The following is a 14,156-nucleotide window of genomic DNA, read 5'->3' as shown; positions in this document are numbered from 1 at the left end:
AGTCGATATCACATGAACTTGCCATTTGTTTTAGACTTATCCAATCCAATCCATCTTTATTGATTTTTATGATCAAAATCAACTGTATATGATTCCATTCACACACGTCCTCCTGTTTGCTGCCAACTGATCATCATGAAAGTAGCATAAAACATTTTTAATACCACTATAGCTCCATAGATTATTTTCTTCACTCTGCTATTCTGCTCTGCTCTAGTAACCCTACACTCTACCTATACCATACACCCAGACACATCCTCATCATCATCATCGTCATCCACACTCTATAACTGCAAAGACTGACAGGAGCCACATGGTTGTCAAGACAGTGCCTCAGGACCAATTAGTATGCTGACATGTTGATGGAATGTATTGTGGTAGATGTGAGCATGTAGTGTAAGACTGTGTGCACATCATGGAGTCTGTTCACAGAGTGGGTGGAGTACACGTAAATATAGGGGGATAGGACCATATTGCTGATGAATCCGTTTTAATAAATGAGAATACTCTGTTCCCTGTGTGTGAATGCTCGGCCTCATCTCTGGGTGATGCCGATCAAAATTAAGGGTCAAAATAGGCCCTTTGCACAGCAGCCATTTTGACAGGTCAAATGTGTAACTAAATAATCAAATCAGTGATGGCTGAGTTCCATTTAGCTTTCTTAGTTTCAGGGTGAATGCTGATTCACCGTCACACTGTCCTGACACTTATGCATAAAACAACTGCAGGATATGTCCAGACATACACTGTGTGTGTGTGTGTGTGTGTGTGTGTGTGTGTCTCTGTGTGAGTAAACATTGGAGTGTTATTAATGCTCACCACTGTTCATCCAGAAGGTGAACGGAGGAGGAAGACCAGGTGGGGGGTTGCAGGGTAGAACTAGGGGGGAGCCTTCAGTCACCACCACTGGCTCCAGCACCTCCTTTGGCCACAGAGGAGCCTCTGAAGGAGAAGGCAGGGAAGTAGGAGGGAAGGAAAGGAGGTGAGAAATATAATTGTGAGGGAAAAACAATTCCCATCACAGCACAAAGCAAAGCACACATTTTCTCATGTGCTAATCATTACTGAGCTTGTAAATATTGTTCTTTACAGTTGACTGGTGAGTCGTTTGTGGTCAGTGATCAAAGTTAAGCAATAGCTCACAAAAGGTTAAAGTGTATTGTCATTTTATCACAGAAATGGGGCAAAAATCTCATTTAAAAGTCTTTGTAAAGCCTCCATTTGACTCCAGTCAATCAGGTTTGTCAATTACACATAGTTAGTGTCCTACACAAAAAAGGAAAATGTAAAATGACATGGAAAATATACAACACTAGCAATCAGATTGCTGGATTGAAGCTATCCATTTTAAAATGTGTTATAACTTTTGGATGTTCTTACTCGAGACCCGGAGGAGGATTTTGTTGGTCATAGCCATTCCAAAGTCATTTGCGGCGAAACATTGGTACTCTCCTTCGTAGTCTACTGGTCGTCCTCCGCTACGGAAACCGATCTCCAACGTCCCCGAGCGCTTTCGCATCGTCACCCTTGGATCTTTGCCGATATTGTAAAACTTTCCATTCCTTCGCCATGAGAACCTGACACACGAAACAAAGGGAGAAAGTGTTACGTTGATGTGAAGTTGTTCTGCCAAAACGAAGTGCCGATGTTTCATCTAGTTCCCCACCCACTCAACCTCCAATCAAAATCTCAAATGTCTGAGTGGATGAGTGGATTTTGATATTTTATATTCAAAAAAAGTAATATTTTGTCCACCACCATGTTGGTGTTTTGAAACTAAAAGTAACCTGCTCTTTTAGAAGAGCAGGGGTGTCCACGCTCACATGTAGTGATTGAACTGACATCATGCTGTATTGGAAAAGACCTGAAACTAGTTAGTGAAAATATCTGAGGCAGAATCGGCTCATTTTCCTATGGACTTATGTACAAAACAGTGGGTGGACATCCAAGAGACAACAGGTTTCAGGAACTTCCACAATGACTTCACTTACTAGACTACATCCAGAGACTCCCTGATTAGACCCCACCTGTCAATATATACCAACTAAGTTTGCAGTGTGGATTTACAAAATATGCTTCCTGTCATCTTTAAGCGAGTTACAGTCTGTGTGTTTGAGGTGCAGTGTAGCACTGAGATGAAACAATGGGCCATTGTAGAAGCGCCGGAGACCAGAGCTGTGTTGTGGCGTAAGTTGTGTAGTGAGAGGCCAATTGTGAGCGAATACGTGAACGATCTCTTTCGCTGAATGTTTCATGAGCATGAATAGTCAACTAAGTGCATTACGAGAGCACAATGACGGTCCTGGGAAAGGGAGAGCCGGTTTGTGTGTATGAGTGCATGTGTGTCTTTATATAAAGCCAATCTGTCTCCAGAAAAACAATGTACCACTGTCCTGAGCTGGTCAAACCCCTGCTGATGTAATCACTGGAGACCCAGCATCAGTGTGTGTGCGTGTGTCTGCTCCACTTCTGTAGGTGTGTGAATAGCACTTAAAATGCATGTGCGCACATGTGATTGAGCATACATCTTAATATGGGTTTAATATGTGGATGTGCATGTTTTTTTCTGTATGTGGGGCTAAACAATGTGAAATTAGATGAAGACATGAAGATGAAAGAGAAACTGTATTATAATCTACTAAGGTTGCTGGGTTACACTTCCTTAAGCACACCTATAATTTGTTCTTTTCAACAAATGTTTATGTTATTTGTTGAAAACATGACCTGATAGCCATCAATAAAGAAAGAAAAATGGAGCAGAACTTGACTACATCATGTCTGAATCGCCTGTGAGAAAAACACTTATCATTATGAACCTGGCAAGTAGTTAGGAACATCAGTGTATTCTGATTATTGGAAGTGTTTCAACTACGACAGGAGATGTTTTTCTTAAAAGAAGGTACATGTAGAACGCAGTACTCTGCTTTCCCAAAGAGAGAATGTTATGCAGCACTTTTAATTGCCTCTGTGTTGACAGCTTGTGACACTGATGGTGTAGAAGGCAGGCAGGTGTCATGTTGAGTTTAAAGGTTCGTTAGAGGGCAGCAAAGCAGCTTGGAGGCAAGACACTTGTGTCAAGGGGGACGTAAGTGAACAGGGAATGGGTGCTAACATGAAACGGTGTTGTTGTGTGAGCAGGGCCCCAACTAACAATTATTTTCTTGATTAATCGAGTACTTGTTTGGTCTGTAAAATGTCAGAAAATGCTAAAAAATGTAGATTGGTGTTTACCACAACTGGAGATTTTGATGTTCTCAAATGTCTTGTTTTGTCCACAAATCAAAATGATTCGGTTTTAATGATGTATTTGTTATGTGAAGCAAAGAAACGAGAACATATTCAAATTTAAGAAGCTGGAAAACCAGAAGGCTTGTTTTAATGATTGAAAAAACACTTATGGATTAACTGAATAATCGTTGCAGTCTTATGAGTGTGTGAGAGAGAAAGACAGACAGGCAGGCAGGAAGACAGACAGACAGACAGACAGAAGAGGACAGGCAAGAGAACAAATTTGATTGACACTGTCACTCCTCATAAGTCTCTCAGTGTGACACAGGACTGAGCTGGATGGAGCCAGACAAGGAGATACAAGGACAGACAAAAGAAGAGGCGAGAAACAAACACAGAGAAGGGCAGTGAGTGTCAGTGAACAGTATGGATTATACACCATGAGAAATATGGTTATGACCAGCTCCGACTCTGCAGAAATATTATAGTTTAGGATCATGAAATGAGTCATGATTATGAGAGAAAGTTGGGGTAGATTAAGTTAGGTTTAGTAGGTAAGAGTGGGTCAGGTGTAGGGGTCTGGTTTGGTGTAGGTTTGGTTGACTTAGGTTACCTTAAGTGAGACAAGGTGTAGGTTATTTAAGGATAAGGTAAGAGAATGTGTAATGTATATGCATATAAATCAATGCAATGACCTCTGATGTCATGGAAACACAACACTTTATGTTTGTGTTTGTGTTTGTGTGTGTGTGTGTGTGTGTGCATAATGCTTACGTAGGCACTGGGTTGCCCTTGGCCTCACACTCGATGATGATGTTATCTCTGGGATCGACAATGTAGTCCTTCCCTGACTGTTTGATTATAGTGGGGGGCTGCTTCACTGTGGGAGGAAGGGGGCAAAGAGAGGGCGACACAAGTGAGGTTGTGTCCACAGTATGAACACACATATCCAGACACATGCAGACACACAGCCCTGTCACTGTGCAATTAGAATGCTCAAGACAACAAAGTCTACTCATAGTTAGTTATGTACAGCTTTCCTAAAGTGGGGAGACATCAGAAGGGAAAGGTTTAGTAAACCAATACATTTGGTCAACAAGTGTACACTTGTGTGCTTTCAAGTGTTTAGGTTCTTAAAGTGTGTGAGTTTGTGTGAGGTACACTGACACATATGCCAATGCTGAGGGACACCAATGGATTTTTCAGACACACTTCATTAAATCAGCTTAAGTGTTCTCTGTCTTAAAAGGATAAATCTGTTTTTCCCTGCTGGCAGCCATGTTTTCACTAAGCATGTCTCCACCTCTTCTGTGTGTTCTTGATGCAGGGGTCACACACAGCACCATCAGCTGTATAAGATAATGTACTGACTATTATGCAAATACCTCATAGTCTGAAGTAACACTGTATCTGTTGTAAGGGACCTTATTTTGAGTTTCCAAAGTTTGTACAATCTATTTTACAGTACTAATGCTGATGCTGATCCCATATTGCCCACATGTGATAGATTAAGTTAATAATAAAACACATAATACTGCAGCACTACAAACTCTCAGCTACAGGCACAGGAACATTATTAGTGGTGTGTTATAGGGACACTTACTGTCTTGCTGGATCTTTGCTGTTAGTCCAACATAAGGCACAAACACAAAGAGACAAGTGGACAAATTGTAATGTGAGTGTTAATTCTATTAAAGACATTCACAACATGTTATAAATCAGTTCTAAATAAATAAGTTATCATGCTAAAGCTCAGTGGTTGCCAGCTGGTCGCGTCCACTTTGGAGTAGATGAGTTTTGTCTGATGGGAACTATGTCAGTAGATGTGTAAATTGAAGGGAAATCTGGACTGGAACCGTTAGGGACCACTGGCATAGCATTATACATTATGTTGACTAGAAATTATGAAACTGCTTTAGTAGTCATATAAATAATATGATATGCAGACTGAAACAGAGACACAGTGACTGGTGACTCACCTGTAAGGAGTTCCCATATCAGCAAAAGGTGAACAGTGAGAAAGAGAAAAAAACAACATACAGGTCAGATTTGACTCAAATATCAGTGTTTTGACAGTCTCACAGTGGTTGTTTTGTTGACAATTAATCATCTAGACAAAAAAGAAAAGAACATTAATAATTGCTTTTAAAGCTTCATAAGCATGGCTGTTTACTCTAGCCTGCAGTGGTACTGTAATATCCTGTATTCATGTTGAAAGAAGAGTGACACATAATTGAATAATCCTAAACAGGAGAATAGATGAATAAGAAAAAAGAGCATGTAACATTTGGATATAATTGATTCATTTAAAATAATGCAAATAGATTTGTATAAATAAACAAAGAAATCAAAAACTTGAATAAATAAGATGAATTAAGATGTACGCATTTATATCCTTGTTTTAAAATGTCAATACTTTGTCTTGTACAACTGCATACATCTATTTACTGAATTTAAGTGGGCTTCTATTCACCATATGCATGTGGAGATGTATCTAATGTGAGTGTGTGGACATGTGCGTGAGGATGTGTGGAAAGTGCTCATCGATTAAAGGTCAATAGTGCGGTTTGCTGTGAAGCAGATAAGTAGACAAATGAAAACCAAGCAGGTGGGGGTTTTTCTCTCTGTCGACCGAATTAAACCATCAGCTAAAGAGCATGCGGAGCCTTTGTTCGCTCCGACATGGGGAGGAGTCTTGAGGAGTTGAATCTCTCCTACAGCATTATTTTCTGTTTCAAATAATGTCTTAACTTGCAATAGAAAGTGGTGAATGATCAACATGCACTTTATAATGTTGTGAAAAATAGGCATTCACTTTACTCTTAGAATAGTGTGCTAAAACATCTTGATGTAACCTGTGGTAAAATGATGCGTAAACTGAGAAGGATATTTCAAAATTTTATGAAGCAGACTTCCACACATAAATTGTAATAAATATGATCTCCTAGCTCCTATCGTCGATGTGTCCTTGGGTTAGACGCTTCACACCAAATTGCTCCTGGTACCTCATTGTGAATGATGTTTGAAAGAGCACTGCATATAGATGCTCTATGAATACCTTGTGAGTGGGAGTGCATGAGTGAAAACTGTGGTGGAAAGCACTTTGAGTGGATAATCAAGACAAGAAAAGTCTACTATTATTATTCTGTAAGTAAAAACTATTGACCAAATACTGTATTTACCATATTTTTATATTATAGTATATTTATCGTCCTGCAATGCCAAAACTATGGGATGCACAATAAACAAGCGTTTAACTTCATGAATGGTCATTGTTTGGTTGGGTTTGGTTTAGGCAGCAGGTGAAGTGGGACAGTCCACCAGCAGACCATTGCTTTGAATGACTGCAGTAAAAGGGAGTGTTGAATGAGGGGGCGGGGCCAATTGGTCACATCACTGTCAGATTTGTTGACTCAGTGTCATCAGCGGGAGGAACATAAGGCAACAGCACATACTTGATACTTACATCAATCAGCACAGCAAGCGATAACATCAGGCTGAGCAAAGACCATAGTTGTGGTTTTAATATGTACTTAATTAATATAAAAATCATTCTTCATGATCAAATTCTAATGCTTTGTCAAACCACCCATCCACCACCCTGACCTCTGCCCTTTGACCTCGGATTTCTCTATATATGTCAATGGACTTCCTCCTTTGCTCCTATCATAATTACTATCTCCACTAGAGGTCTTCTAATAATACAACCTGAATACAGGCCATAATGAGCTGCTGCACAGACGACCTATGGGGTCATTGTTATGGAAGGATGACGCCTGTCAGTCATCAGTGAAGCACTCTAAACAAAAACTGCTATACAAATAAAGTCTGACTGATTTAATGACTATTAAGGCAAATGGATGATATTTGGAGTCAAATGTGATACAGTTTTATATGGGTTAGGGTTAGGTCAGATTTTACATTTTGTTTGTATTTGTTCTAATATCTAATACAGTCACCATACATGATATGAATGCTGTATTGTCATGTGTGCCTTACTGAAGTGGAAATGACCTTTCTAGAAGTGACCAGATGATATTAATGAAGCTTTGGCTCAGCTGGTGACAATGTGGAAAACACATCAGGAGAGGTCACACGGTTTTAAGTGTATCATCCTTAATGCTCTCTCTGTTAGGCAGGGTGTGGGCATGTGTGTGTGTGTGTGTGTTTGGATCAATAGAGCATCTTAAGGCCAGGGTTGAAAGGTCGGGCTCATAAAAAAACAGAAAGTGCGGGCACCATGGGGAGCAGTGGGACAGAGGACAGTGACCCTTATTAATGAAATGAATGTACAACTGAAAACTGTGCATACGGTGAACTGGCATTTATAAATATGAACAAGAACAGAGATAACAATCAAATCTCACATCGTGTCTGAAATCATACATGCAAATCCAGTGAGTGTAGTGTTTTGGCAGCAAGTACAATCAGCAACATTTCTGCATTAAAATATATACAAGACTGTATGTTTGAGTAGTGAATGTATGTGTACATATACATACATAGCCAAAAAAGCCCCTACATTCATCAATCATCTTTTCTACAACAGTTTGATAAATAAGGCCCACTTTCTGTTTTCCCACTGAAAGTGGGGCATACAAGCCAGGTGTCCTTGGTGCTCTCTCAGTTTAAAATAATTTTTCATAAAACAATGGAGAAACATCCATCTTTGTGTGCGTGTGTGCGTTTCCCCACTAAAAAAGAAGGTGTGTGTGTGTATTGAGAGGAAAAAAAAGAGAGGAAAGACGAAACTTCTCCCCTTCTCATTTGTGCTTCTATTTATGCTTCCCTGTGGAATCTTTTTAATAGCATGTCATAATGGACAGAATGTGTGCTTGTGTGTGTGTGTGTGTGTTAACAATGCCTATGTAAAAGTGGTGAAACTTAAAGCACAAATTTTATCTATTATCTATCAAATTATCTATTGATCATATCTCCCGTTTACAAGTTTTATTAAAGAACCATTTGCTGCAGCATTTGGAGTTGAAGTGGATCTGATGATGACTTACGGTCTTGTGGGACTTCGATGAGTGTTGCTTCACGCCACAGTAGAAGCAGTAATGAGAGGCGAGCCAGGGCCACATGCCCGCCCTGCCCCAACATCTCTCCCTGATTGGCTCACCTCGCCTCTCACCTCTTCTGATTGGCTAAACGGTTCTTCCGACAGCCGTGCCAAGGTCCTGTGACACGGAGACAGATGGTTAGGAAACGGAATAGTAGAGTGTACAGAATATGTACTATATAAATTGGGGGTGTGTAGCACTCTATATGTATTCTGGCATGGAGAGAAAGTGTCAACTCTGGCCTACATTCACAGCTGAGTCCCAGAGAGGCTCCTCGGAGAGACCAGCATGGAAACAAAGCTGAGGAGAATCTCTGTGGCACTGATGCTTAGACTGAGGTGAATTATTGAATTATTTGCCCTGAAATTACCTCGCTGTATAATTCTCGCCCCATCAATCTCATTACTCTGATCTCATTAGTGTTTCAAATATATTTTCAGATTTCTTTCATCTGAATTTACAAATGTGTTGTTGAATGTAAAATCTGTGTTTTTCTTTTCATGGAACTATGACACGGTTTTGGCATTATCTACCCTTCTTGACTCTCAAGACATTTGATAAACACATTAGACATGTATCATGATTAAAACAATCTGTCAATTTCTGCTCCTATAAGACAAATACTAGATAATTGTGTATTTGTTTTATGCACAGAAAACAGAAAACACTTGTTGAAGAGAGAAAACACTCAAACACACTATGCCACAACATTAAAATTACTAATTGTGTACAAAAACGCACCACTAAGGGCATGATGTTTGCTCTGAACTGTGCTCTGCTGCTTTGCATATATTCCATTAGTTCTGTTGATTGTTTGTGAGATGCAACTCTGATTTAAGTCCACATTTTTGTTCATTCGGAGAATTGTCTGGCCTCAGTAACTAGATTATTGGTGAAAAGCACCCAAAGAGAGATTTGAAACCAACCCTTGAGTTGGTACACCAGATGATAAATCAGTGATTTCTTGCAATCACTGGTGTCACCTCTTCAGCTTGTGTAAATATTCAGCTACCAGCCAAAGCTTTCTAATTTACTCCCCACCACGTCCACATGACAGCCAAGTCTCTGGACTGGCAATCATACAAGGACCACCTGCCCACTGTTAATCCATGTCCCCAGCACGCTGCTATGTCCCACCAAGATTAGTCCTTCTCTCGGCTTCAGCTCAAAACTACATGACATCAGGCTGAATTAAAAAATGATTAAATAAATAAATAAAATCGTATAGGAGTGTGGTGGCGGGGGGTATTCACCATATGGCTGCCCTTTCAAATGTGGGTGGGAAATGTTACATACAGTAACACACTAGTCCTACTCGTATACACTTGGACTAAATATTGAAATATAAATAAATTTAAATCTCACACAAGTCTTGGCTCTCAGTGTTTAACTAAATTGTTTTGGAATATTTGAAGAATCTACTTTTATAATATCCATTGGTAACAAATCTTATTTAAAAAGGATTCCATCGAGATGTAGCTACAAGATTCTTGGAAATCATTGTTGACAAACACCAGACACCAGGGAAATATTTTAATGGGGGAAATAGGGTATAATATGTCCCCTTTAAATTGGACATTTTAAAAGTAATTAGTAAATGACCATTGCATTCCATTGATGTCATGTTTGCTCACATTTTAAAAGAAAGCAGAAACAGTTTAATAATCCTAATATCTCTATCCCATGTGAGCAGAGGAACAGAGTGACAAAAAGAGATGGGACACAACAGCTTTTTGGCCTGAGGGCAGTTGTCAGATTTCATCCAAAGCCACCCAAAACACCTTCCACAAACTATCTGGCAGTATGTCAAACCTACACTATTCAATTAAATAGCTCATCTTCCCATGGGGAGCAAAGACCTGAGTGTTGGGCGGAAAGAGAATCCAATCACACACGCATATGCAGATGTAGAGGGAGGTACACTACATGGTTGCACAAGGATGAAAACACACCCCCGACACTCAACACGCACACAAACACACACAAAGCACACTCTGAAGACCAGCTGGTGTGAAACCTGACCAGTATCACCCTATCTCTGTTAATTACTGCGCACGAACACACATATACACACACACACACACACACACACACAGAAACAACAGGAGGACAAAGTAGAGGGAAGGGATAAGGACACAATAGTCCATTATAGGCCTAAAGAAGCAAAACCTGATTCAGCATTAATGTCTTAATTGTCCAGGTTCTCCAGCTTCCTCCAACAGTCCAAAAACATGCAGATTTGGAGATTAGGTGTATTGGACAATATAAATTGACTGGAGCTGTGAGTGTGTGAGTGGATGGTTGTTTGTCTCTATGTGATGGACTGGCGATGTCAACTGGGATTGGCACGCACGACCCTCATGTGGACAATAAAGCAGTAGAAGATGAATGAATGAATGAATGACTGAATAGAGATAGATAAAGGTAGAGCGCATCATAAACATGGTGATAGACTGAGAGAAACGGGGTCAGTGTCACATACCATAATATACACAGATTAACATAGCATCTACTCTGCTCTGCATTTCAGCTTTTGCATGTCCCACATGTTTAGTCACGTGAACATTTCGCAGAGAGTAACATACGTTTCTGCTGAATCAGTTGTGTTCAATGTCAGAATAATCTGGCGGACAAGGGGAGTTGGTAGGTTTGGTTTGGACAAATGTGAAACAACAGCTATCGATTATGCCATTTGACGTACTTACCAATAAAACACAAGGGAACTAGATCAGATTTACTTTAGGTCAGCCTGAGGTTAATATTATGATAACACATTCAAACACATGCACAAACATACAAATGCTTGTATGCATATGATACATACAAAAACCCAGTACTATTAATACACATTTATATCACAGATATGTTCAACATGAATGTCAGTGTGAGTGTAGGTGACTCTTATCATCTGTTCTCACACAACAGATTGCATATTGTACATAAAATGCAGAATTGGCTCTTTTATTGTCCTATTTTATCTTTGATAATCTTGTTTTACACTCTGTCAGGATTCTGTTTGTTTGCTTTTGTCCTTAAAATCCTTAAAACTGAATGCGTTCCCAGCCAGTTAACATAAACATCTGCATCGAATTTTACCAGAACACTAGGAGATTTCATTGCTGCTGCAGAATGCTTATGATGCTTATTGTATTTCTGGTTTTAAAAGAAAGGCATCAGCTCTGTCACCTAATGGAATACAATGTGGGTTTACTGAATCAAACAGAGAAGCAGGTCAGTCTGTATGCAGGTTGCCAGTTGTCAACATGATACAATATTTGTTTCAAAGTCCATTCTATTTTAGGTGTGTGACTCAGTGGCAACGCTGAGGGCATTCACTCCTGAATTGCCCTTGTACCATGTTGCTGATCTTTTACAACAAACATCCCTAAAATAACCCTGCAACTGTCAGACACAATTATCCTCAGCACTCCACCATAGTAATAACATGACTTACTCCACTACTACATATATAATACATAATACATAAATACTGCAGGTAAGACAGCAGTCCCAAGCAGCTGCTGCAATTCCTACAATTTCTACAATTTAATGAGACCAATCTATCAGTCATTGTCAGGCAACTCAGACTACCAAGCACATAGTCTCAAAATATGGGTGTGCAATGCAGGCATACATAAAAAGGGACTTACAGAACATGCGTTGATGTGGACACTTGGTCTGTCCACCCACTGTTGTGACCACTTAGCCAACCTGATGAGACACAGAGAAGAAGAAAAAAAACAATATTAGCACCTTGCTTACAGGGTAGTGTAGCTCAAATTGCTCCACAAATGACAAATTAGACTAATTATTTACTAATTTCAGTTCAACCGATCAGGCATTGTTCTAGTACTACGTGTTCCACTACTACTACTACTACTAAGGATTATGTGGACACCAGAGACTGTAAGTCTTGCAAAATGAACCACTTTACATGCAATGGATAACAATGGACGGTTAAATGAAGGAAGACAAAGCAAAACTGTGCTGCTTAACTCTGAGGAGCAGACTCAAGTCAGATGTGCTGACTGCTCATTAGTCTTTGTTAGCCTGGGCAGCGCAGAAAGAGGCAGACAACAGTGTACACACACACATACACACACGCCCTAGGACTGTCTGCAGCAGTGTTGTATCTCCAACTGTATGTTTGTGCATAAAAGGACTTGTCTGTGCGCCAGCCACTGCCCTTAGGATCACAGGATGCTCTTTCCCTCTTTTCTTTTTTATCCTTCTTGTCTGTGTTGTTGATGCTCCACACACGCACACACAACAACACACAGTCTGCCTGGAGAAATAGAGGAAAATCCTCTGTGGAAATGTAAAACACACTGTATCTTCAAGATAGTCAGTACAGTAAAAACATTATACTGGAGAGCAAACCATATAGTATGTCCACCTAAGTGTGCCATGTTCCTTCTGGTCAGTGCTGGAGCCAACAATCCTGACACATCAGGGCTTACACCTTCACAAGGAGGGACTCAATAATGCACATGAATGTGTCTGGACCAGCGACTAAAGCACTTGACCACACAACTCAACATGGATCACAATACATGACAATGGATGCAAGTACTAAACAGAGTCATCCATTCATTCATTCATTCATTCATTCATTCATTCATTCATCTTCTACACCCTGAACAGCAAGTCTATCTCAGGGCCAACATATCGGGACGAAAAACGTTTTAGCCGAGTCTTAGCAGTTACTTAAATTAACCCTCACTCTATCACAATAACACTCAAGGACAACATGAAAACGGGTGACCTTCTTGCTGTGAGGTGACATTGATAATCACGATTCCATTACATCGTTGCCACTCGACTGTGTTCTTACTTACAAAATTGTTGTTGGCTGTACTGTTTGCAGTAAATTACAGGACAGCGATGCTGGTACTGGTCAAAATCACTGGAGTAGGCTCCTCCATTGTTCGTCTGTGAGCTTTGACAGTGAACACAACACAGATGAAGGTGGAGAAGGAGGACGGGTGGAAGGAGCGGAGTGATTTGCTTTCAAGTCTTGTGCTTGTACAAGCTTGATTTCCAGAAGTTGCATAATATCGTAGCTTTTACCCTGATCAGGGAATATGAACAGTACAGTAAACTCCCATTTGAGTATGGCACGGCTCATATCAAACATCCGACGGAGAACTGCTTAACTAGGTTAAGTGCTTCGCAAAAGGGTATGGTAGTTATATGCCCTACTTGAGAGGAATGTCAAAGCCTGCAGTGCCATGTTTTCAGCAGAGATCCTTCTTGCATTTGTGCAATATCGCCATTTTTTTCTGTAACCCATGGGAAATGTTATGGTTGCCCTCTCTCTACAGAATATAAGGTTTGAATGCATTGGCAAATTGTGTCATGTCAACATTTATTTTACAGTTGTGACGTGAGGGAGAGGGCCTGCAAGTATTTTTTTTTCCCCAGCCCTGACCAGCTACACGTTGTGCCTGAACATTATCTCATTCATCCTATCATCAACAATCAACAATACAATCACTCATCAGGATTCAAAGTTGACTGTGGTGAATTTCTATTATCGTGATAATCGTGAATTAAAGATATATTATTTTTCACTAAAAAATATGTATCCTATCTGCGTTGGTGGGCAAAACAAATTCAGACAAAGTGCTAAACCTGATCTAACCTGACCTGACCTCGCTATGGCAACAAAACAATGCCCAAACATGACTCGTTTCACATGAAGACGAAACTGTGACTCTGACTCCATATGAAACAACTTTCCTTAAAATTACTCATTGGGAAAAGATGACAGTGTGTCTAAATAAAAGATCCAAACAGGATGTGAACAATAAAAGCCTACACTGAATGTGTAAAGTGAATAAAAAATGATTGATGCTGATTACA

At 40.0% G+C, this 14,156-nt stretch overlaps 1 protein-coding gene across 9 annotated transcripts in view; it reads right to left on the bottom strand.

Moving 5' to 3' along the window:
* nfasca (neurofascin homolog (chicken) a) overlaps positions 1-14,156 on the bottom strand; it is a 61,055-nt gene that overhangs the window by 31,657 nt on the left and 15,242 nt on the right. For 8 of the 9 annotated variants that reach the window (XM_044022873.1, XM_044022868.1, XM_044022869.1 and 5 more), the window contains exons 2-7: positions 11,942-12,002; positions 8,238-8,408; positions 4,832-4,849; positions 4,003-4,108; positions 1,381-1,577; positions 820-942 (exon numbers count right to left, since the gene is read on the bottom strand). In XM_044022873.1, the coding sequence (XP_043878808.1) occupies positions 820-942; positions 1,381-1,577; positions 4,003-4,108; positions 4,832-4,849; positions 8,238-8,331 (538 nt within the window). In that variant the 5' untranslated portion in view covers positions 8,332-8,408; positions 11,942-12,002. The remainder of the gene's footprint in view (positions 1-819; positions 943-1,380; positions 1,578-4,002; positions 4,109-4,831; positions 4,850-8,237; positions 8,409-11,941; positions 12,003-14,156) is intronic. The other variant, XM_044022875.1, reaches the window with a different exon arrangement.

Source organism: Solea senegalensis, linkage group LG4 (assembly GCF_019176455.1).
Source record: "Solea senegalensis isolate Sse05_10M linkage group LG4, IFAPA_SoseM_1, whole genome shotgun sequence".
Classification (NCBI taxonomy): domain Eukaryota; kingdom Metazoa; phylum Chordata; class Actinopteri; order Pleuronectiformes; family Soleidae; genus Solea; species Solea senegalensis.
This window is presented reverse-complemented; position numbering and strand designations above follow the sequence as displayed.